The 24,369-nt window shown below is 40.0% G+C and overlaps 2 protein-coding genes across 2 annotated transcripts in view; both read left to right on the forward strand.

Moving 5' to 3' along the window:
- Positions 1-276: 276 nt before the first annotated feature.
- Positions 277-16,926, forward strand: adad1 (adenosine deaminase domain containing 1 (testis-specific)). Its single transcript, XM_034690963.1, has 14 exons — positions 277-355; positions 443-489; positions 2,393-2,572; positions 3,467-3,607; positions 5,373-5,546; positions 7,586-7,657; positions 8,906-9,031; positions 9,787-9,910; positions 10,565-10,732; positions 11,960-12,035; positions 12,207-12,363; positions 14,299-14,533; positions 15,812-15,944; positions 16,356-16,926. The coding sequence occupies exons 3-14, from the start codon at positions 2,401-2,403 to the stop codon at positions 16,467-16,469; spliced, it is 1,692 nt and encodes a 563-aa protein (XP_034546854.1). The 5' UTR covers positions 277-355; positions 443-489; positions 2,393-2,400; the 3' UTR covers positions 16,470-16,926.
- A 5,242-nt stretch (positions 16,927-22,168) lies between these two features.
- The window catches only part of bbs12 (Bardet-Biedl syndrome 12), a gene marked incomplete at its 5' end in the record, with an annotated part of 47,319 nt that continues 45,118 nt past the window's right edge, over positions 22,169-24,369 (forward strand). The window contains one exon of the mRNA XM_034690964.1: positions 22,169-22,183. Within this exon, the coding sequence (XP_034546855.1) occupies positions 22,169-22,183 (15 nt within the window). The remainder of the gene's footprint in view (positions 22,184-24,369) is intronic.

A 24,369-nucleotide genomic window follows, 5' to 3' on the forward strand; every position in this document is an offset into this window, starting at 1 on the left:
CAATGCTTTTAATGTTTTAATGTAAAGCACATTGAGCTGCCCTCGTGTATGAAATGTGCTATACAAATAAAGCTGCCTTGACTTGCCTACAGAGTTGCATTAGTCTGGACCTCAGTGTTAGAAGAATCGTTAAACTTACCAATGAGTCTGAAGTATTTTCTAATGACCCGACACTGATTAACTAACGTGTCTTACTGCAAAATAATATATTTGAAACCCAGTGTTACATTTTGGAATCAGTGTCTGTCTTTGTACTTTACAAACGATCTCTGCACGCTCTCAATCAGGGGACTACCGCCAACGTACGTACGTACGTACGTAGGACACGCCCACAATCTGGACTCGCTCTTGCATGGTAAGGTGCAGTAACCTGTTCACAGCTAAACTTCAAGTCTATGTAATCTTATTATCGCATGTTTACACACATTTTCTTTAATTCCAGGACGATATTTAATCACGGGGGTGATTTTCGATACAATTTCGTGTGTGGTGAGTTTGATTTAATTTTTTTTTTCGAAAGCTAGCAAAAACTCCCACCGGCTAATTTAACAACGTCGAGTTCTCTCCACACAGAGAGTTTGTTTTTCTGTGTAAAATTATTCAACCCCGAAGTTAACCTTGTATTTTGAAGGTATAAACGATGGTTTAGTTCTTAAACGTCGAATAATACTCGACAAAGTAACGTCCGTCCGTTGAAAAGGAACCGTTACGTGACGTCACATTCAGGTTCGTGTTAGTGCCAGTCATCTTCAATCAACCTTTATTTGTATAGCGCCAAATCACAACAAACGTTATCTCAAGACGCTTTTACAAACATAGGAGGTCTAGACCACTCTATGTCAAATTATGAACAGAGACCCAACTTCAAGGCAGGGTAAGACTCAGTCTGATCCCACCTTAATCCACCATGAGCATTGCACCTCGCAGTGTTTAGCTAGTTACAGTGGCGAGGAAAAACCTCCTTTAACAGGCAGAAACCTCAGGCAGAACCAGACTCATGTTAGACAGCCATCATGCCTCGACCGAGTTGGGCCTGGAAAGACAGATAGAGGGGAGTAAGAGAGAGAGGTGATAGTGATGAGACGAGTAGTAGAAGCTGTTGAGCACGTCCGTATCAGCTGGAGTCCAGATCGTCCGCAGCAGGAGGATGTCTATGGCAGCTCAGAGGAATCTACGAGACAAGGGAGCTCAGGGACTCCAGAAAGGTCTATGGTTAGTAATTTTAATGGGACAGGCAGAGTTAAAGTAAGTGATGATGGGGTTGGGGGGAAGGGGGTGAGCTAGTATCCCAGTGTGTTAGTGCGCCAGTTCCCCCTGTAGTCTAAACCTATAGCAGCATAACAAAAGCTGGTCCAAGCCTGATCCAGCTCTAACTATAAGCTTTATCAAAAAGGAAAGTTTTAAGCCTACTCTTAAAAGTGGAGAGGGTGTCTGCCTCCCGGACCTTGATTGGTAGATGATTCCAAAGGAGAGGGGCCTGGTAACTAAAGGTTGTACCTCCCATACTACTTTTAGTGCCAGTCATCTTCAATCAATCAATCAATCAAACTTTATTTATAAAGCGCTTTTCATACAATGACATTGTAACACAAAGTGCTGTACATAACTTCAAAATAGAATAAATTAAGAAAAAGATCCCACCCCCAGCCCCGACCCCAAACCCACCCCATAATCCTAAGGTTAAGAACACAATATGCAACAATAGTAATAAAAACAATAAAAATAAAATAAATAAATAGAATAAAAAAGAAGTTGCTGAACGAACTGAGGATATCTTAATGAGGAAACACTGGAGGTAAAATAAGATGTTAAAACTCAAAACAGGAAATTAAAATCACCAAAGTAAAATACATTTCTAAGATAATAAAATACTAAAATATTATCAATCAATCAAGCTTTATTTATATAGCATCTTTCATACAAATCAAATGCAACCCAAAGTGCTTTATAGCGATTGAAAAACGAGAAAGAAACAGAAATTAAACAATGGCAAGACATATTAGGGGACAATAATAAGAAGAAGAAAAATAGTAATAATACAAATTAAAAATAAAAACAGCATAAAATATGTGTGATTAAAATAAGTTAAAGCATTAAAATTAAGAATAAAAAATAGTTCAAATAAATAGATTTAAAAAAAGGGTAAGGATAAGAGTTGAAAAATAAAACGAAGGCTAAAAATATCAATAAAACTTATTAAACCCTTATACTATATATACTATATATGTCAAATACTCGTTATCTTATTTTTTTCTTTGAACAACCTGATTTTAAGATTTGATCCTGTCTTATAACCTCAATCCTTTCGACAAGTGTGCATGTGCTTTCACCTCCAGTTTGCAGTCATACTAACATTTTTGTTGTCCTTTCTTTTTTTCTGTGGTCCTGAAAGCTCTCAGGATGTTTCCAACCTGTGGTTCACCTCGAGGATCTAGAGGTGCCTCTTTTGCACAAATCCTCATGAAGAATTTACCTGCAACTTCAGGACTGGCAACATATGAACCTCTGCCAGCTTCGAACAGTCCTAGCCAGGATGTGAACAAGCAACAAGTGACAAAGACATTCACATCTGGTGAGTTGCATGCTGAGATTTGCTTTAATTCTTCTGGAATTAATACACTGCCTGTCCTAAAGAACCCTAGCTGATAGAGTAGCTTCTCATTTCTTCAACATCCATATTGGAAAACATATCGTATGATTGTGGAAATTATGTTAATCTGTTTCAGAAGGGTCAGGTTATCTGCCTGCATCAAGCACAGAAAACAACTCAGGAGATTTGCTAGGGAGCATAATGATCGGACTCTGGATCAGTAGAAGATGGTCATGTGGTCTGACAGTCTCAGATTGACCCTGTTCCAGAGTGATAGGCGCATCAGGGTAAGAAGAGAGGGGGATGAAGTGATGCACCCATCATGCCTAGTGCCCACCGTACAAGCCTGTGGGGGTGGTGTTATGATCTGGGGTCGCTGCTGTTGGTCAGGTCTAAGTTCAGCAATGTTATGCGCCCAAAGAATGAGGTCAGCTGACTACCTGAGTATACTGAAGGACCAGGTCTTTCCATCAGTGGAGTTTCTCTTCCCTGATGGCACGGGGAAATTCCAAGATGACAATGCCAGGATTCATCAGACTCACATTGGGTTGGCCACCACAGAGTCCAGACCTCAGCCCCATTGAGAATCTTTGAGATGAAGAAGACTTTGCGCAGCGGTCCTACTCTCCCATCAGCACTTGGCGGAAAATGAATGCATCTCTCGGCGAATGCGTGATAAACTCGAAGCTAAAAGCGGTCCAGCGAAGTATCAGAGTGTGCAACTTTTTTGGGAGATGGGCAGGGTATAATTCAAGGGATATTTCAATTGACCAGGAATCCAGTTAACTTCCTGATAACTTCTATAGCTGAATTATCAGATATTAACGTGATGAATATGTACATTTAAAATGTTATTTCTGATTGTTTCACCAACAGGTTTCGCTGACAGGACAAAAGTTTCACCTAAAACACTGATTGACAGATTCAGGAATGCCGAGATCAACGCTGTGTCTCTGCTCCATCAGCTCGCCGCCACTTTGCAGTTCCACCTGGAAATAAAGGAGACAGTAACCCCAGGTAATCTTGCCTGTGTGCAGTAGGACCCACTACAGAGCAAGCAGCAGTTGTTATGACCAGTGGAACCCTTTGAATTATGCTTGATAATCCACGTAAAAGATTTAAATGTCACTGGTGTTGATATTCCAATGTGTTGTTGTTCATCGTGGCAGTTACAATCCAGAAATGTAAAAGTCTTATTTATTTTACACAAATATTACATCTGTTAGGATGAAAACCTGCAGCAACTCTCCTATCTGATTCTTAATGTTTCAAACACTGTTAAAAAGCACACATTCATAACCAGAGCGCACAATCTGTGTCCAATAGGGCTGTCAACGAATATTCTAAATTTGAATAAATATTCGAATATTAAAAAAAAAACAGAGATTCGATTGTGAAAATGAATATTCGACTGTGGAAAAAAACACATCAGCGGCTGCTTTGAGAGTGGGCGCACTGCATGACGGGTCAGGGACAGGTCACAGGAGTCACACATGCACAGCGTGAAGCAGATGGCAGAGAGAAATCTTTCCATCCCCGGATCATCAGTGCGCTCTGAAAGCGTCTTATCCTCCGCTGGGAATATAGTGAATAAAAAGAGATCGGGCCTCTTCACATGTGGACTGTCTTGTGTTTTTGGCAAATATATTAGGGACAAGAGTCGGGATCTTTAATTGCTTGCACAAGTCTTGCTCAGCACTCAATCAGCGCATTGCGCACAGAGAGGGGGGGTGAGCGAGAGGTCTACGGTCTTAAAAGTGTTATGGTATAGGCCATTAGGTCATATACTTGTTTTGTAATGTGTAGGTATGTTTCAGGCATGTTAAATCTGAAATAAAAATACATATACAAGTAGTTATATCTCCTTGTATTAGTTTGTCCACCTGTTATTGACATAATGCGCAAATATAGATACTTGAATGGTTTGAATGTTTGATTTTTTTTTTTTAGAGTGAATATTTCAACGTCATTTTGGAGCAATTTTGACAGCCCTAGTGTCCAATCAGTGGCCCAATCTCAAAGTCCTCCCTGAACCCTGAACCCTGAGCCCATCTTGACTCATCTGACGTCACCTGTAAAGTGTTTGAGGGCAGGAAGCTGTAAGGGCTTAAAACTGTAGAACTGGGAATGGGACAGCACTTTATGACTTCTCCTGTGACCTGCATGACGTCATGGAGCTCACCTTAGCGGCATCAGGAATTTTTATCACACTATTTTTTACTTTCCTCAAATTCAAGGCTCTTAAGGGATTGCCATGTGATCCAGGCTCTCACCGTACAGCCTGCTTAACCACTACCTTTAAAATACATGAACATATAACTATAAATATATAAATTATAATGTATATATGTCTGAAGATAAATAGATTTAAGCTAATTAAGGCTGTTTTCTACATTCATACTTACAGGCAAACATTTTTGTAACTCCAACAGCTGCTGCATCTTCCTGCTGTTTGTTTACCACCTCCCTTTTTTATATTTCATGTTACAGCGTTCGTTTACCCTTCCATGCTCGCAGGCTTCCCCTGGGAATCCCGTGTTTCACATCACAATGCTATGAATTATTACGCTATGTCTGCAAAAATGCTCACTTACGGAAAGGGGGCATACAGGGCTCAAACAGTCCAAGAGAGATCCCTCACATACTTGAAGATTTGACAGTGAGACAGCCCTAAGCCCTCACCGACGTAGCGGGAACGCACCTCAAAGTCAGCGAGTGAGTGAGTGTGGACATTGAGATTGGGCCAGTTTCTAACATTGGCTTTTTTTTGTTTGTTTTACAGATCACATCCGACCAGGCTTGTACTTTGCCTTTTGTGTGGTGGTCGACGGGGTACGGTACAGGACGGGCATGGGAATAACCAAAAAGAAGGCTCGGCTCAACGCAGCGGAGCTTGCCCTGAAGGACCTGCTGCCCACTTTGGAAAGTGACCGTTCTGTCCTCCCTGAAGCATCAGGTCAGGGTTTAGTGCTGGTTGAGGTATAATATGTTTCGGTGCATGACTGCTGATTTCTTAGTGCTGGTGGAAGTTATCTACATTACACTACTTGAAAATATAGTTTCCATGTAACTGTACCTGACTTTAAAACTTGTCAAGCCGAACGAGACCTCCATGGTAAGAATACATTTAATACAACATGTTTATAATGTTGTCTGATAAAGAGAATTAGCCACAAGCTCCAACATGTTCCATAAAGGTAAATTCACTGTCAATAAATCAATCAATCAATCAGACTTTATTTATAAAGCGCTTTTCATACAATGAAATTGTAACACAAAGTACTGTACATACTAATCACAACCCCAGCCCGACCCCAAACCCACCCCACAATCCTAAGGTTAAGAACACAATATATGCAACAATAATAAAAATAATAAAAAAATAAATAAAAAAGAAGTTGCTGAACGAACTGAGGAAACACTGGATGTTAAAACTCAACACAGGAAATTAAAATCACCAAAATAAAATAAACTTCTAAGATAATAAAAGACTAAAATATTAAACCATTAAAAAAACTAAGATGCTATACTTTAAATAAATCAAATAGAATAAATGTGACTAGAATTTGAACTAGATAATAAATAAACGAATAGATAAAACTGTTATGAGAATGAATGAAACTCAGTTAAAAGCGACACTAAAAAGGTTGGTCTTGAGTTTGCTTTTAAAAATGTGTACGCTCTGAGCAGCCCTCAGACCTTCAGGTATGGTGTTTCAGAAGCATGGGCCGTGATAATAAAAAGCTTCCTCACCGTGAGGTGTTGTCAAATCCTGAGGAAGAAAGGATCTGAGAAGTTAGTAGTGCCAGTAATAATTTAATCTAGATATAAAAATAACCCAAACATAAACACGGATTCATCGCACTCTAACATCAGCTGTCACTGATCATGTTCGACCGTCCACAGCAGCTGTGAGACCACCATAAAAAGCACCTCTTTTAGATTTGATTGGCTTTACAACTGTATGATTTTACTCATCTGAGAGAACAACATTTTTTTTTTCTAAAGTTATATTTTTGGCCTTTTTGCCTTTATTTTATAGGACAGGTGGAGAGAGACAGGAAATGTGGGGAGTAGAGAGTGGGGGAAGACATGCAGGAAATGGTCGACTGGCCGGGAATCGAACCGGCCACCCCTGCGACGAGGACTGTAGCCTCTATATGTGGGGCGCTTAGACCGCTAGGCCACCAGCGCCCCGAGAACAACATTATCTATGATCATGTATTAGTCTGCAGCGACCTTCTCCCCCCCATAACTGTATCATCTTCGCACTCGAGTAACACACACACACACACACACACACACACACACACACACACACACACACACACACACACACACACACACACACACACACACACACACACACACACACACACACACACATACATACACACACATACACACACAGAGTCATGTTGTGTAAAGTTCTGACATCATTCAGGGCCACGTTAGTTTTAGTCGTTGCTGAGGAAGACAGTCAACACTGCAAACACTTAAAGAGGATGGCAGACAGACAGATGGTAGGGCAAGGTGCAAGTGTGCATCTGTTGCCCACATGTGTGGGGGTGGGGGCAGAAGGGAGGCAAGATTATCAGACGAGGGAAGTTTTTGCATGATCAGTCAAGAAGATGAAGAATTGAATGCATATGAAATCTTGAAGTTTGTGTTAACCATCAAGAAATAAAGTAATCCAGTTAATCTACCTGTGATGTTTCTCACATTGATATGTTATCAAAAGTGATTAATTAAGATGAATGAATCACAGAGCCTGGCATTGATTAGACCACTTTTTAAATCTTGTGACAGCACTGGTTAAAAGGCTCTTGTACGTAACAGAACATTACTTAGTAAACTTAATGGAAGCTCAGTTGAAGCAGTCACAGGCAGGCAGAGAACGATTACGGGAATTATCACTACCTTTAAAACATTGATTAAAAACTTCTTGAGTTGAGTGTTTTGTCTTATTAAAAGGTTTATAACGTCTCTCCTCAGGTGGTCCTCCACCCCTACCAGTAAAAGATGAGCCGTTCATGCCTGACACCCCTCACCGTAGGACCATTAACGGTAATTCTTCATTTCTTCATTAGAGAGCTTACTGTACTTTTTGTATTTGTGAGATAGCTGCATGATACAACTTTTAAAACAAGAACTGCAATGTATGCAAACAGGTGCAGAAGCATGTTGCACTTCAGAGTTTGCCACTTAGGACTGAGACATGAAAGAGGAGTAAAGACAAGATCAAATGGTGTGACAGATACTTGGTCAGTCACACTTTTTACCGTGAACTTATTCATCTCGTAGAACATAGAAGCAGACGGAGAGGCAGGTATCATTATGAGGAACACAACAAATAGCCTGTTAGCATGGAAGAGACTCAGCTGGCGATGTTTTAGATGGTGTTATATTTCATCACAGATGGATTCACTGAATCAACACGTGAGAGGAGATAAGCGCGAGTAGCAAAGACGTTTCAATACAGCTTTAAAATCGTTTTCAGTCGAGCGATACATTTGACTCAAAATTATTTTAAAAGCCGCGGCAGAGATCGCAGGTGTTTTGGTTTAAAGAGCGACCCAGTTAACTGGTGACTTTCAGTCGGATGCATCCCTCACAAACGTCTTTAGACGATCAATAAATATTTATCTGGTGAGGACTTTTTTTATATTTGAATTAAAACTAAACTAGTTTGCATTCCCAGGAACTCCCTCTGTGTTTCAACAGCTGTGTAAACTCCACAAACACTGACACGTTCAGCTGAAGGTCTCCAGTTTACAGGGTCACTTTTAAAACCGTAACACCGGGAGAGACACATTCGCGGTGGGTTTAGAGAAGAATACTGTTACAAGCTGCTAAATCAAGAGAATCACAGCTTCTTCTTTTGAAAAGTACACACACATACAAAAAAGATAGAACAAATAAAAACTAATGAAAGAAAGAGAAATCAAGTGAATCACAGATGTGTGTGATGTTGTTGTGGACAGTGGGCAGAATAAAAACACTGGCGTTAATCCCTAAAGTTGCGGGACCTTTGAATAGTACTACCCCCCTAGCAGGGGCTTTTCAGGGAGGAGATTAACTACCCCTGAACTAAATTTAGACCCTGGGTCCTCCGGTCGAAAAGCTCGTAGTTCAGGGGTAAGTCCCTGCGGTCGAAAAACGCCTAATGATGATTTAATGAGTAATTTGAAGATATCGCCCGAAATACTGTGTGAACACACTCCATAGCAGATTACACACCTCTGTTTAGTAAGCTTTTATAATAAGTCCAGTTTAAGTAATTTTTTTCCCCTTTATGTCTTTGTTTTGGTTTAGAAAGGAAGACTTTGGTGAACTACCAGATCCCAGATGCTGTCAGGGATCAGCTCACTAAACTGATGAACAGCCATCCTGAGTTCTCTGCCTGTGCTGGAACCACAGCAGCATTCATCCTTCAGACCTGTAAGTGAGCGCAAAGCTTGTGTAACTTTTAGAGAAGACTAACTCTTTGATTCCAAACCTGCCACAAACATTCTGGGTAGTTTGAGAAGTTAATGTGCAAACATTTTCTCCTTTCAAAAACAAATAAACATCAAATAAATAACCCTGCAGGATGTGCTCAGGCAAACAAGGTAAGTGTTTATGAGCAAGTCCCACTCAATGCAAAATAATCACATCCCTTCATTTGATTTATTTGATACCTTCCTCACAGACGCAACTATTTTTAAAAATAAATTGATATACTGCATGCAACTCCAACCAAAATAGAAAGAGGTGCTTGGGTTTCTTCGGACGATTTCAGAGTAAGAAGTTGTTGACTTTGTCGGCAATCAGGGATGCTGAATTCTAACACAGTTTAATGCAAAGTCACCAAGCCTCCGTCAAACATTTTCTGTGACTGTCCCTGCAGAAAACAGACTTTTTGAATGTTACGTCATTATTGTGAAGTTTGTACGGCAGAAAATTAATTCAAGAGCGCCGGATGATCTGCGTTTGAAGTGCTTTCCCCCTTTGAGTGGTTGCTGGTTCGTCTCAGGCCATGGCCCTTTGCTGCATGTCTTCCCCCACTCCTTACTTCCCACATTTCCTGCCTCTCTTCAGCTGTCCTGTCGTTAAAGGCAAATAAACCAACCTAAAATGAACTTGATGCCTCTGCTTCACACTGTATTTAGGAGAAGAAATCATATTTTTCCTCTGCACTTACTCGTTTCCTAAAGCAAGCGGATGTGAGGTCGTTGCTTTTGGCACCGGAAACTTCAACACCAATCAGAGTGCTTCACCCTGTGGACGGATAGTGCACGATTCACATGCAGTGGTTACTGCGAGGAGGTCGCTCATGAGGTGAGTTGTAATTAGTTTAAAGGAACATTTGGTTTGAAACATGGTGTCAGGGTTAAGAGCAGAAGGTTTAGGATTCAGGTAACACAATGTTCAACATTTTAATAAGTAAAAATATTTTGGAAATTCTGGAAATATTTTACCAAACAGACTTAAACACACACACGCAAGTACACTACACTATGAAATAATCTGGTTTTGCCATAATCTGGATTACAACAGTAGTCAAATAGGGCTATCCATTGTGTACTAACCCTACCTCTGAACAACACAACTGATGGTCTCAAACACATTAAGAAGGCAAGTCATTCTACAAATGAACTCTTGACAAGGCTCATGTTAATTAGAAACCATTCCAGGAGACCACTTCATGAAGCGGACTGAGAGAATACCAAGAGTGTGCAAAGCTGTCATGAAGGAAAAAGGGGGCTACTTTACAGAATCTAAAATATTAAACATATTCTGCTTTGTTTAACACTTTTTTGTGAGTTAAATAATTCCATATATGTTCTTTCATAGTTTTGATGTCTTTGGTATTAATCTACAGTGTTTCAAATAATTAAAATAAATACAAACCCTTGAATGAGAAGGTGTTTCCAAACTTTTGACTGGTAGTGTATGTATAACAGGACAATAAGATATTCTCATACTGTGTAGGTTTCTGTACCGGCATCTGCTGATGTTCTTCAGCCAAATAGCCAACCTGATCCAGAAGTCCATCTTCCAGCAGAGCAGCAGCAGCGGCCTCCTCAGCCTCAGGGGCGGCATCACCCTCCACCTGTATGTGAACCAGCTGCCGAAGGGTGCTGCTGTCCCCTCACAGCTGTGAGTGTTTCAGTACAGATTCATCTAACTCAGCTTTCACTCTGCCTTCACAGCTTTGTTAGGTGCACGTCAGCTATGTGAGTAGGCCTCTGCGTAGGTACGGGAGCTACACGGACCTCCGGCGTAGGCTACGCCATCAATTCCAAGCAGAAGTATAAATAAGGCTTTAGTGTTTTGTGTGGCTGTTTTAAGGACATTATTGTGAACCACAGTCAAATAAGGATGAATGCAAAACAAGCAGCAGAGCAGCTTTAGACAACCTCCTCCAAAATGTAACTACGCATAGAATTGATGTAGACCGCAAGCCCTGTGATTGGTCTGCTCGATTGCATTGTATTTCCCATATTTACAGCACTTCCGGCCGTGTATTTCATCTCCTCCTCTTTATTCTTCCCTGTAATCATGTCTGAATGATAAACAGCAACATGTATCAGCTGTAGATTAACATAACACGCTCTGAATCGCTGAGGAACAGTAAACAGAGATCGTAGCGGGGCCTGAAGCAGGCAACCGGCTATCAGAGAGACCACACTGCCCTCAAGTGTTTCGGCAGAGAATTGCTGCGCGACACGGACACATCAACGCACAAGTGTGCGGTGCTCATGTCTGCGTCAGCCCCTGCTGTGTAGGGGCGACACAGAAGTATAAATCAGTCTGTTACATATCGCTTAAAAAACATTTCTACATACCATAAAATCTGGAATTAAAGTGCCATTGGTTTATACAGGACAGTTTTTTTGGAGAGTCTCTCAGAGGGTGAAAGGTTTGAAAGGTTTCTTCCTGTGTGAATACTTCCATTGCATTCAGAAAAATGCATAATGCTTAGTTTCTGTCCAGCTGGGATCTGTTTTGGCCTTCCCTCGAGCTGCTAGCGTGTTAGGTAAGCTCAGACCTGTGCAGAGACTCACGCCACCCAGCTTTGCTCGTCATTTAATATCTTAATTTGGGGGGGTCGTTTTTTCACTCTTACCAGCACTCCATAAAGGACTAGATACTGAGTTGTATACCACTGTTTTCTTTCAATGAATGTTTGTGACTCAGGGAGGGAAAACAGCTGTTCAAAGATGACAACGCTAGGCTGATCCACCTTTTGCCCTGTTCTATTGGTTGTACCGTTGTAGAGGACGCAGCTCACTTTGTACATCACAAAAAAAGGGATTAAAAGCTCTCCTCTAAACTGAATGTTGTGCTATTTAATGCCTGTTCTCTGCTCTGCTTTATCCTCAGGCGGCTGAGCCCCTTCTCCATGTCAGCATTGCAAGTCAACAATGAGGTCAGCCTCCACCTGGCAGTGGAGGGCAAGGTGTTGTAATGTTAATCTCTGTCATTTTAGAAGATTTTCAATGTTGCTTTTAACCTCTAATGTAAAAAAAAAAGTGATGTTATCTTTTAATTTTTTCATCATTCAAACACATTTTCATCCCTTCCCCGCACTTCTACTACATCACTACAAATCTATGTCTCTCTTTCAAAGGTGTTCTCTGCGTTCTCGTTGCCCATTGATCAGTCTGTCCAAAAGGTGATCAGCATGTCTGCCACAGACAAACTCACTCAGTGGCAGGTGCTTGGATACCAGGGAGCCTTGCTCAGCCACTTTATAGAGCCTGTTTATGTCCAAAGCATCCTCATAGGCAAGTGAAGAAGTCAAATCATGCTTCTCAGTGAAGTTGATCTATATTTTTCATGTTTAGGAAATTCTTCCAGATTGTGCTCAACCTTTTTCAAACCCTGATCAACAATAGTAACACTTGTAATAATGCTCCTCATGCATCATGGTCAGTTTCAGGGAGTATTCCCTTCAAAGCATCACTGCATGTTGTGTTTTTGCACATTAACCTAAATTTGCCACATTTCAAAGAGAGGGAAACCCCAAAATTGGTTGTCCTGCATTTGTGTTTCAGAATAAGAGTAACATGTGCTGTGTGACATTTAAAGGCACCTGCCACTCTTTGAACTGGTCAGACCTTAGGTTTCACATCATGACTAGCACTGCTTCATCTTTGTCATACTGAGAACTCTTTTTATTTCCAGTATCCACTTAAAAACAGACATGATCACGAAGAGTTTCCATCCTCGCTTGTTGGGCAGAAAAAGGAATGAATGAATTTAACCATCTGAATGAAAATGATTATTTAATTTAATATTTAAATATCTTTGTTTAAACTTGAAAATCATTGAGAGCAAAGCACTCATTTACAATGACGTCGAGCATATAAAGAAACATTAAAATGCATTACAAGTAAATAAAAGATGAAACCTTAAAATAATGATGATCAATTAAAAACAGACAACAATTAAAAAGCAATGTGAACACAAAGTCAGTTAAAACAAGTGCAATTAGAGGTTAAAAAGTTTAAAACTAATGATTTAAAATGACTCAAGTGGATTCATTTTTAAAGTGCCTTGAAGTGAGTTCTACACAGATGGTGCAAACAAGCCAAAAGAAGATCTCCCCAGCTCTGAATGAACTCTAGGAACCTGGAGAGTGAGCCAATTAGTTGACCTTGTGTGTTGTGCTCCAGAGGACTAAACTAGCATGGAAGATAAATATGAGGGTAGCATCCCAACAAGCGCTTTATAAATAAAGAGGTATGCATGCAAATCACGCCTTTCAGTCAGAGAAGACCATCCCACCTTATTGTATAGGATGCAATGATGAGTATTACAATTATCACCGGTAATAAATCTTAGTTCAGATTGAAAAACGGCACTAACAGGTTTTAAGGTGGAGGCTGAAGCATGCCTGTACAAAATGTCACCATAAGCACTGATAAAAAAGTTGCCTCAACCAGGGTTTTCTTACAGTGAAGAGGAAAACAGGATTTGTTCCTGTAGAGAAAGACAATCTTTTCTTGAAGTTTAGTGCTCAAATTTAAAATATGACTTTTAAAAGAAACTTTCTCATCAATCCAGATACCGAGATATTTATAAACCTTCACCCTTTCTGTATTGGTGCCTGCATTACAAGTGATGATGAGAGTTCTCAAATCAATATGTTTGACCCTGGAAAAGATCATGGATTTGGTCTTCTCTGCCTTTTAAGAGCAACCTATGTCTGATGAGTGCAACATTCAGCAGACTGCATTAGCAGCAGCACAATACAAAATTGTGTCGTCAGCATAAAGGTGAATTTTACAATCTGACACAGCAGACACAATCTATCATTTATATAAACAGTAAAAATCTATATTGCATCTTTTAAAAACCCCAGTTTACAAAGTCCTTGACAGACAGCGGGGGCACAAAAACAGGGCATTAAGGGTTCAACAGCAGAGAGAGCTTTTAACTAAAATTAAGAAAAGCAAACGTGAAGAGAACTCAAACAACGATTTAACCTGACATCACAGGCAACCCAAGAACCTGACAATATGAACTGAGACCAAAGGAACCGGGAAAGTGAGACGATTCAAAATATAAAAGAAAAGAAACAATAGAAAGATAAAAAATTGAACAGAGATAAATCATCAATATAGAATAGCCTGCTTTAGATTACCCCACTACTCAACTATTCTTCTTCTTCTTCTACCACAGTCTTTTTGCTGAGACATTACCTTTAAAACCCACAGGTGACTGTCAGTGCGGTGACATCAGTGGGATGGAGATCTCCATCAACCAGCGTGTGGAGGGTGTCACCCCCCAGCTGCCCATGTTCTACTGCATGATGAGGCCCCAGATCAGCCTGGTGCCCTCCGTGGCCACCAACCACTCCGACAACAGCGAGTTGACCTGCAGCATCAATTGGTGCGAGGGAGACAGCTCCCCGGAGGTTGTGGATGGCCTAGAGGGCAAGACTCTGGAGGAGTAAGGATGACTGCATGAGAGTATAAGAAGCTGGGTGTGGGATGACGTGTGTGCAAAGCTCTTCTGTCAGCCATGTTTCTGACACTTAGTGAATCAGAATCAGAAATACTTTCTCTATCCCAGGGGAGGGAAAATCAGTCATTACGGTTGCTCTATTCACAATAAGTTATACAAATACAATAATAAGCTCTGTAGAAGACAAATAAATGGTGGAAGTCCGCGGAGTCGTAGTCAGGTTGGCAGAGGGGGGATGTAAACAGCTACCAGCACAACATGTGAGATCTCCCTGCGCAGATATTATGGTCAGAGGCCCACAGCGCTCTCTGTGCTATCTGTCTGAAAGCCGTCAATGGAGACGTTGTGGTCGGGAATATCAAGATGCAGCCACGTTTCTGTAAAGCACAAAATACTACATACCGGAAACTGTCTGACTCCTGGCTGGTCCTGTTAGCTCGTCCAGCTTATTAGCCAGAGATCTCAAGTTGCCCATGACGAGAGAGGAGAGACACAGCTTCTATCTCCTCTCCATAAACCTCTGTCTTCTTATGCCAGCTCTCCTCCCTCGTAGTTTTATGTCTCTTCTGCCTCTGTGCGTCCTAAATCTTCAGAGTTCTGCAGGAATATCCAGCGGTTCGGCCGATGAGCCGGCTGGCTTCAGCTCAACCAGCCGAGCATTGAGTAAAAACAAAAACAAAGCGGGGTAGCTGTGCAACAGTAATGCGAGCAAAAGTTAAAGTTGGCGATTTCATCGTGAAAAGCAGTCCACGACTCTCACCAAAGGAAGGCCAAAAGAGGTCACACCTTAAAGAAACTGCCAGAGAAAAATAAAACAAAGTTTGATGAAGAAAGAGAAGAAAAGTCAGAATGAAGAATGAACAAAGAGGAGCTACTCTCACAGGCTGCATGCACGGTCGGCGCATCCACACATAAGTAGTGAATGTTCAAATTGGTGCGTTTTCATTCTCATTCATTTAATTTAAAGTATCGGTCACATAACTTTAGAGAACATTATGAGTCAATGCGTGATAAGGAGAAATAATCAGTGCATTGATTTGAATAAAAGCTGGTTTACAGTCATTTCAAGATCAGAACATTGCAACCTGTAACTTAAAGGATCATGTAACAAGGTATAAACTCTGAAGAGATCAACTGTAAGCATTGCTCCTCAGCCTAACAAGTTCCCTTTATCTGTCAGATGTGTTAGGAACTTCATACTTGTATTTGTCTGCTGTTTTAATGACACTAAAGCTGCGTTTGACACCGAGTGTCTTCTCGTAGATCTCCCTTTAAGAGCGGCCCTGCTCTGGCAAGCCGTCTGTGCAAGGCCGCGATGCTGCACCGCTTCAAGTTGGTGGCCAAAGAGTCCCAGAGGCAGGACCTGCTGGCCCCAAGCTCCTACAGAGAAGCCAAGGTAACCTCCCAATGACTCTGTGAAGTGATGTGCACTTGTATTCCTGCGTGGACATACTCTGTAGTCCAGTTCTCCTCAGAATGTATCACTCGATGAATATAACTCCTGGTCCCTAATGTGTCAACAAACATAATTTTGTGTCTGCAGAAGTCAAAAAGTCATCTTGATTTTTTTTTTTACTTTCTGTTGGTTAGCTTCAAAGATGGTTTCAGTTCCTGCCTGTTACATGGCTGACTGTGAGAAAGGCACGCATGTACTGTAAATTAAATCAGCAGCACCATCTTTAACTTCCCTGCATAATTCCACGACTAAAACTTTGTAGAGAAAGTTGTAAACTTGATTTATCGTCAGAGTTCTCTGCAGCACTCACTGCCGCTCATCTTCACTTCTGTTGTTCTCTTGTGACTGCAGAAAATGTCGAAGCCGTACCAGGAGGCCAAGAGCATTCTGCGAGCGTACCTGCAGAAGCAGGGCTTTGGTTCCTGGCTGGCTAAGCTTTCGGTTAGTGACAACTTCAGCATGTGAACAATACTAACTTTGGAAAGAACTCTGTCCGTAAGACGCTCTTATTTTACTCAGATGCTCAGTTTTTGTTTTTCCCTGTTCATATTTAAAAAGTTGTTCTGTGTTTGTCTAAATTTCAAAAGATGAAATAGGACAGTTGATTTAGCAGTCATTCTTTAAAGCAAGTAACTTGCTTTGTAGCCCAGTCCGTACCTCTATCAGGGTAAGGGTGTTCATTTTTAAACCATACACTACGTTTGGTAACAAGAGCATGTTACTGTTGGCTGCTGAAATAGTATTTTATGCTATGATGTGTGTGTGAAGTGTTACCTTTGGTATCCTGCTCTCCATCTCTGCGTTATGTTGCTAAGGGCTCTAGGGGGGGGTGGAATGTTGTCATTGGCCACATAAGATATTTGAGTTTAGTCTCTCCAAAGTGTTTTCATTCATGAATAAACTTTTCTTTGGTCCAGATTTAGTCATTTGTTTACACAGTGCGTGCTTTCAGGGTTAGCCATGACCAGAATATGAGTCAGAAATAAATAAAACCAAGTTCACCTTTTAGAGAACTATTCATTTTAATGTTGTCATCATTACCAAGAAACCCTCACAAGGTAACAGTGAGCTCATGACATGAAGCAAAGATTCAGAGATTACACAATAACAGCTTCTAATAACATGCTAATATCCAGACACTCGTACGAGGTAACAGTGAGCTCATGACATGAAGCAAAGATTCAGAGGTGATTTACACAATAACCGCTTCTGGAAACATGCCACTATCCAGACACCCTCGAGGTAACAGTGAGCTCAAAGATTCAGAGGTGATTACACAATAACCTGCTTCTGATAACACTTTCATTGCCTGTCTCTGTCGGGGTCAATCCTACATGACTTTAAAATGCCGAGTTGTTGCTCTTCTTAAACTAATGGACTTTAGGACGAGGTAAGCTAATATTTACCAGCAGTTGAAAACTGATAAGAGCTGGTGTTTTCATCTCTGAGGGAAGGTTTCCTTTCCCATCAGCAGAATCTCTTTATTATAAAAACCTAGCTTTTTCTCCCTCAATTCAAACCTGTTGACCCCCCCATGTTGTTGCAAACCGTTGTTCTGCTTCATGCACAAACAGGAAATGCATTGGTTTCCTGTGTATGCGACGCAGGGATCATTTACTCTTAAGTGTTGAGCAGACTTGTGAATGGAGATGTGTGTTTACTTCCTACTGGTTCGGCCAAAAGAAGGAATTACCAGTGCATTCAACTTTTGTGCAAGGATTGAAGCTTTTCAGTTGTGTGTACAGCTCCAGGGTTTGTATTTATTTGTCTTTTTATGCATCATTACTGTCATGTGCATTGCAGTGTGTATTTGTAGTATGCAGCACAGTGCAGCAAAGCTTGGTTGCATCTTAAACTTTAAAAAACTAAGTTCAGGACAGGAATGAGATCAAATGCAGAGTAGTTTTATTGCAATACTTCCACTGATAAGGTTCTGCTCAAGACGTACACTTCGAGAGCTGATGTCTGCTGCTGACGCCTGCGTCATGGATTCTGTCGAGACTGTTCTGTCAGCCTACCTGCTGAAAAGAATAATTAAGGTCACTGTGTGTTTGTTTCATGCATCTCATACTAAAGAACTATATTGTGCATGTATGCCCATATGTATGTATGCATGCATATACTCCTGCGAGAAAAGCGTAGATATTTTATGTTTTATCTTAGTTTCCTTTTGTTTTCCTTTTTACTTGTGAAATCAATGTAAGAAGAAAGAAATCTCACAAACCCAAAGAAAGTTTCATTAAAGAGCAGATCTCAAACATTAGATAGCAAACCCACCTTTGACTTTTCTGTGATCTAGTTCTGACATTAGTGTTGAGTTAGTGTTTTGAGCTGACTGAGTATCTGATTAGGACTAAACTCCCACCTTGTATTTCTATGCTGGATGAGACTCCCTCGTGACCTGTTGCATTATTTTATGTGTAGTTTCTAAGAAAGTTGTATAAGATGTGTACTTGTTGTTGACAGTAATGTCATAAACATGGAGATTATTTGTCTGGCTCTTATGTAGGAGGTTCATCTTTGGTGAGTTAGGGTGCTCAGTGGTGAAAGTAAAAGAGTATCATAGTAACTTATTATTTTCTCTAAAACAGAAGCAGCATCGTACGGCAGAATATATAAATAAACCTCACCTTCTTTTTTTTTTTCAGCATAAGCCACTGAGGTGACACTCGTAGTCTTAGCGACAAACAGGATATGCGACTCTATTGATGTGGTCACACTGCGAAAACATTTGTGACCCAAGCCCCCAGAAGCTTGTAGCACCTGAACTGAGCTGCTCTGCAAGAAGATTTATTTTCTTCTTTTTTTCTTTTTCTAAAACGTTGCAGAACTAAGAGCTGCACGGCCCAGCTGGATGACTTTTCAAATCAAGAATACTCATAACTATGAGAACTGGGCTCAGCAGGAGTGCACATTATAGCTTCCTCCAAGAAGAGGGTGATGTGCAGAGTTCTTTTTAAATATGCAAAGATCTTAGAAATTATTAGAAAATCTAAACATTTAGCTCCATGCATAAAACAGCTCTGTCTGGCTGCATTACACGTCAGTGTTGTTTGCACATGTGTCCGTCTGTGAACACAGTTTCTCCAGGGATGCCTCAAATAGTACAGATGGGCTCCTGGACTCAGGAGTGACCTGGTGAGATTTAGTTGGTCAAAAAGCTAAGAGAATGAGGTTAAGGCATTTTCACCCAAACGTTTATTGGACCACTCTTCTGTTTTATAATAATAATAAAAGCAATGATAATAATAACAATAATAATAATTATTATTATAATAATATAATAATCAGAATAATATAATAATAATAATAATGATAATTATAACAGTAAGTATAATACAATAATAATAATAATATAATAATAGCAACAATAATGATAACAATAATAATAATAATGATAATAATACAATAATATTAATAATGTTAATACAATAAAATAATAATAATACAATAATATTAATAATGATAATACAATAATAATAATAATACAATATTAATAATGATAATAACTTTATTTGTATAGCACTTTTCAATACAAGTAACAAAGGGCATCACATAAACAGTAAAAACAGGCAATAAAAGTAGAGAGGGTAAAATGTTAAAAAATTAAATAAAATCCCCAAAATAAAAGCTTTACTATTAAGCTGTGTCTTGAGTAATGAAATACAATTAGGGACTGATTCTGCAAGTCTGATTTCCTCTGGCAGGCTGTTCCACAGTCGGGGCCTCTGACAGTGAAGGCCCTGTTGCCTATAGTTTTCATTTCAGACCATGAAACAGCAAACAGAGCACTGCCACAGGATCTCAGACTGAAAGCTAAGAAAACAACAGAGGGGCGAGTCCATGTTGTGCCTTAAACGTGATTTAAAAGAATCTTAAAATCCCTCCTAAAGACAACAGGATATTTGTTTTAATTGTCGTAAAAAGCCGAGCTGCAGGATGACTTTTCAGAACATCACTTTGCAGCACCTTATTCCCACGTCACTCATTCCAAACAGAGCAGCCACTCAGGAATAAATTACATTCGGTGGTCACAATTCGTCTGCGTCATTAATGCCATGAAGACGGAACATTATTTAAAGTAGGTTGTTGTTTTGTTCCCCTCTCTCTACCCTCATCAGCTCACTGGTTGTGGAGAATCTGCTGTGATCCCCACATGTTTCTGTTAAGGGCCAACGTTTTCTCAGATTTTCTTCTTCTGTAGGAAACAAGTAGGATTTAGACTTTCTTTGTTCCTAATATGACTTGACAAAAAAACCTCACTTTTACTTAATGTTCCACTCTCAAGCTTGCCGCAGGCAGCCTGAGGAAATTGAACACCTACAGAGCCTGCAGTTTTTCCTCTCCCACATGATGTACGTCACTGCTAATGTTCATTAGAGACAAGAAAACTTGCTCCAGGTGAATTTGTTACTTATGAAGTGTCCTCCAAACAAACAAACAAACAGACTTAACCAGCGAGGGTGTTTTAAATCTGACGGTTCTTATAAACAACTTTCCATTGTCACCTTTTCCATAACTTGAACACATTTTGAAAAACTCTTTTATATAATATTTATTAAGTTATAGCTTAAGTTTTAGACCACCATGTACAGCATATTAAATAAACATTAAATACATATATAAATAGAAATTCAGAGTTTACATGAAATACATTCAGTTTGTTTAAAATTTCACATTTTACAGCACTTCCTTCTTGATATGGATAAAAACTATATTGTAGACATATAGAAAAATGAAGCACACATAAAACAACATTAGAAATAAATAATAAGTCTCATATCTATAAATGTAAATAATTCAAATCAGTGTTCAGAAATAAAATTCCAGGCATATGGCATCCACCCCCTCAGTGCAACATGAGTAGACTTTGACTCATTAAATCGCTTCCTTTCACACCGATACACGCTTGACAAGTTCTTCCTCGACCAGTTGTTGGACGTGTCATCACATGCTTGATGGAATTCAGTAGTTCATCTCTTGCTGTGTGTCACTGCAGCAGTGTTTCTTCATTCACCCGAGGTTGTCACAGTCTTATCCCCCTTAAGCGATAGTATTAAGACGCTGGAGTAAGGCTTCCACTTTGTCCAGAAAGCGGCTGAAAGGAGCCTCAGACCAACGTTCGCAGGCGCATTTCCTAGAGTTTGACATTGCCTAAGGAAAGGAAGGACACATTAGCACATTGTTCTTTTACATCACATCTTTTTTGAGAGACTTGATCTTTCACTCAGTGTCAGTACAGTGTCGGGGACTTACATGGCCGCACGATGTCCGTCCTTTGATTACTCCCTCAAAAAACGCAACCGCCTGGTCGATGTCTGGTCTGCCTTCAACGTTCGTACATTCCGCTCTTACTGTTCCATTTAGCTCTCTCTTAACGCAGTCCAGTGCTGTAGTAATGCATGGTTCCTGTTCATGAAAGAGAGATGTTTTTTTTACTTCCTCTTGCTGCTACAACTGAGTCAGATCTGTGGCTGCACGCAAAGAAGACAGCACACAGAAGCTGCAGAAGTGTCAACACCTGGCAAGCCTGTTTCCTGCACTTTCTCATGTGGTTATAGAGGCTCTACTATCAAACCCTAAATATTGAGCTTGATGCTGAGGAGCTCCCGGTATTGATGATACATTGTGTTTGATTAAAGGTTCTTAGAATGCATCATACAACTGTTAGGATCTGTAAAACAAAATCTCAAATGTCCCCTTACCATCACATTTTGTGGAATGTAGAACGTTGAATCAGACTTCTGTGTGGACAAAAGAAAACGGGCTGGGTTAGCAACTGGAAGAAAGTCAGCAAACAGATAAAACTTTCAGCAAGAGACTTACACATTCAATGGAAGTCCGCATAAAGCTGATTTGTGAGTCTTCTATTGGTAGAGGTCCTGCTTGAAGACAAGAGAGAGTGACCATCCAAAACACAATCATCGTCAAGTACTCCATATCAAGCTTAATGTTTGTCAGTGTGATAAAGCACTGTCTCACACGAGGTGTGGTATTGTTCTGTTAAGCCCCAGTGCTGGTTTGAGTTTATATGTGAGGTGGAAAGGGTGGGTTGAATTGGTTAAATTTTAACCTAATGCATCTGTGTGTGTTTTTTCCTCTGCATGACACTTGGAATTTTTTTGACTCGATGCTTCTGAATGGTGAAACCCCTCCAGTGACCTGATGCAGTGCAGCATGTAAGTTCAAGCTCTTCTGAAACTAGGTTGGCTTTCTCTTGTTTGTGGTATGGGAGGTTTAAACTTCCTGTGGCCTGTTTGCTCAGTTTGGTAAATATTTCTAATGATCTAACTCCAGCTCGTAAGAGCCAGAGGAGCCTCAGGAGAGTTTTTAGGTTAAAAATGGAGTAAACGTGATGGATAAAATCATGGAGGAATGGAGCACAGAGAGCTGCTGTGTAGTCTCGTCATCTTTTCCTGCTATTTAGCATCTGAGGAATCCTCAAGATTGTGGGACTCTGCCACCTTATTTAGTCATTTATTTGCCAAGGTGTGCGCCGTAGACGCTGACGTGATTTATTTATGAGGAGACTTAAATACCCGTATCTCAAATAAAGATTATTGAAAGCATCAACAGTCACGTTGAACACAGTTTCTTACAGACTGCAGATGTAGAGTCCTAACTGGCTGAATAAACCTGCTTCAGATATCTATATATCGATATCATCAAGAGGAAAGGCTGTTGTGGACGAGATAATAACCCCACATGATCGTTTGGACACGTGTTGATTTTATAGAGATCACTCCTTCTGAGTGTTCAGACAATAACCCTGAGTGTACTGATTTCATCAGGGAGAGAAGCAGGTTAGCAGACCATGCTTTGTTAATCTTTACATTTAAAATGAATTTTGTAATAATATTAATAATAATCTTTATTTATAAAGCACCTTTCAAAAAAAAAGTTTAAAAAATGCTTTAGAAATAAGAAAGAAACTAAAAGACAATAAGAGAAATGTGAAGATGACTAAAGGAAACGGGAAGAATACAAAGTAAGATTAAAGATTAAAACACTCAAAACATCTGAAATAAAAAAATATAAGAATATAAAATCAAATGATAAAATCCTGCCAGTGATACGGCCTGAAAAAGAATTAAAACCTTTTGATTAAAACACACTATAATAATAAGAAGAATTGTATTTGTAGAGCACCTTTCAAAACCAGGTTACAAAGTGCTTCACATGGGCAGCAGAATAAAACAGGCAGATCATAAAAACACACAAGTCAAGATAAAGAAATAAAACACATTTTAAAAGACATAAAATTCCCCTAAAATAACTCTAAAGGAATAAAAAAATCTTTTAAAATATATTTCTTAAGATGGTTAAAATAAAATAAAATAAAATTCAGATAAAATCTGGGAAGGCTCTGTGATAAAAGTATGTTTTAAGAAGGGATTTAAAAGAGCTCGCTGACTCAGCAGACCGGATCTCCTCGGGCAGATGGTTCCAGAGTGTCGGACCCCTCACTGCAAACGCTCTGTCCCCTTTTGTTTTCATTTGTTATTTTATTTATTTGTTTATTTCAACAGGGACAGTGTACAGCCATTTAGTTGTGCCAGAGTTAGCAAGCAGCTAATTTACATCTGTAGTCCCTGGGCAGGAGACTCAAAGAGGCTCAAGGAGAAAGGGTAACACAAAAAATATAAATGTTTGCTTTTCATCTTTTCAATACAGTCACAAATCACACAGCTGTGGCAATAAATCTCTTTAAAATTTACATTAACTGAGAGAAAAGAAAGGAGACCCACCCCCCATCCCGCCAGAAAACCCACAGACTTGATTGTGTTCATCATTAAAGAGCGTATACTGTGATTTTAGTGTTTGGAATGAACAGTAAACCTCTGCCCGAGGATCTCAATGTACGTGTCGGCTCATAGGGTATTAAAAGGTCTGCTATATAGCTCGGAGGTAACACTGAGGTGCTCCTGTAAAAATGTGTTTTTAAAAGGGGATAAAGAAGTTTTCGTTGAAGCCAATCGTCGGCGGCAGCCATATTGCTGCTGTCAAGTGATTGTGACGTAAAGAGGTGGGCTTTGAGCCTCCTAGCCAACAGCTACAGTGTTCCCACCTGTCAATCAAGTCAGCTGTGCTTCTCATTGGAAGACTCGTAATCTCAATATCTTTGAAATTGCTGTGCTCGAAAAAAATTCACCCCCGTACATGTTATTTCTGCTGTAAAGAGCAGCTTTTTTTAATTCATACGTATGTTACTTCCGTTACCTCAAGCGGACACTTGATGAACTGCAGTTTTTACACTTCAGCATTGGCCTCATATTTTTAGACCGGAGGTTGCCGCTTGGTTAATGCACCTAACAGAATACCTAGAGTCCCTCTGGACAGTTTTCTTTCATCATATGTCATCATA

Source organism: Notolabrus celidotus, chromosome 8 (genome assembly GCF_009762535.1).
Source record: "Notolabrus celidotus isolate fNotCel1 chromosome 8, fNotCel1.pri, whole genome shotgun sequence".
Taxonomy (NCBI): domain Eukaryota; kingdom Metazoa; phylum Chordata; class Actinopteri; order Labriformes; family Labridae; genus Notolabrus; species Notolabrus celidotus.

Bases quoted from the DNA above. Each gene is read 5' to 3' on its own strand.
- adad1 (XM_034690963.1), top strand. From the start codon at position 2,401: ATGTTTCCAACCTGTGGTTCACCTCGAGGATCTAGAGGTGCCTCTTTT. The intron at 10,733-11,959 runs GTGAGTGTTTCA...CTTTATCCTCAG, and splicing joins GCTGCTGTCCCCTCACAGCT to GCGGCTGAGCCCCTTCTCCA. The intron at 12,364-14,298 runs GCAAGTGAAGAA...TAAAACCCACAG, and splicing joins TGTCCAAAGCATCCTCATAG to GTGACTGTCAGTGCGGTGAC.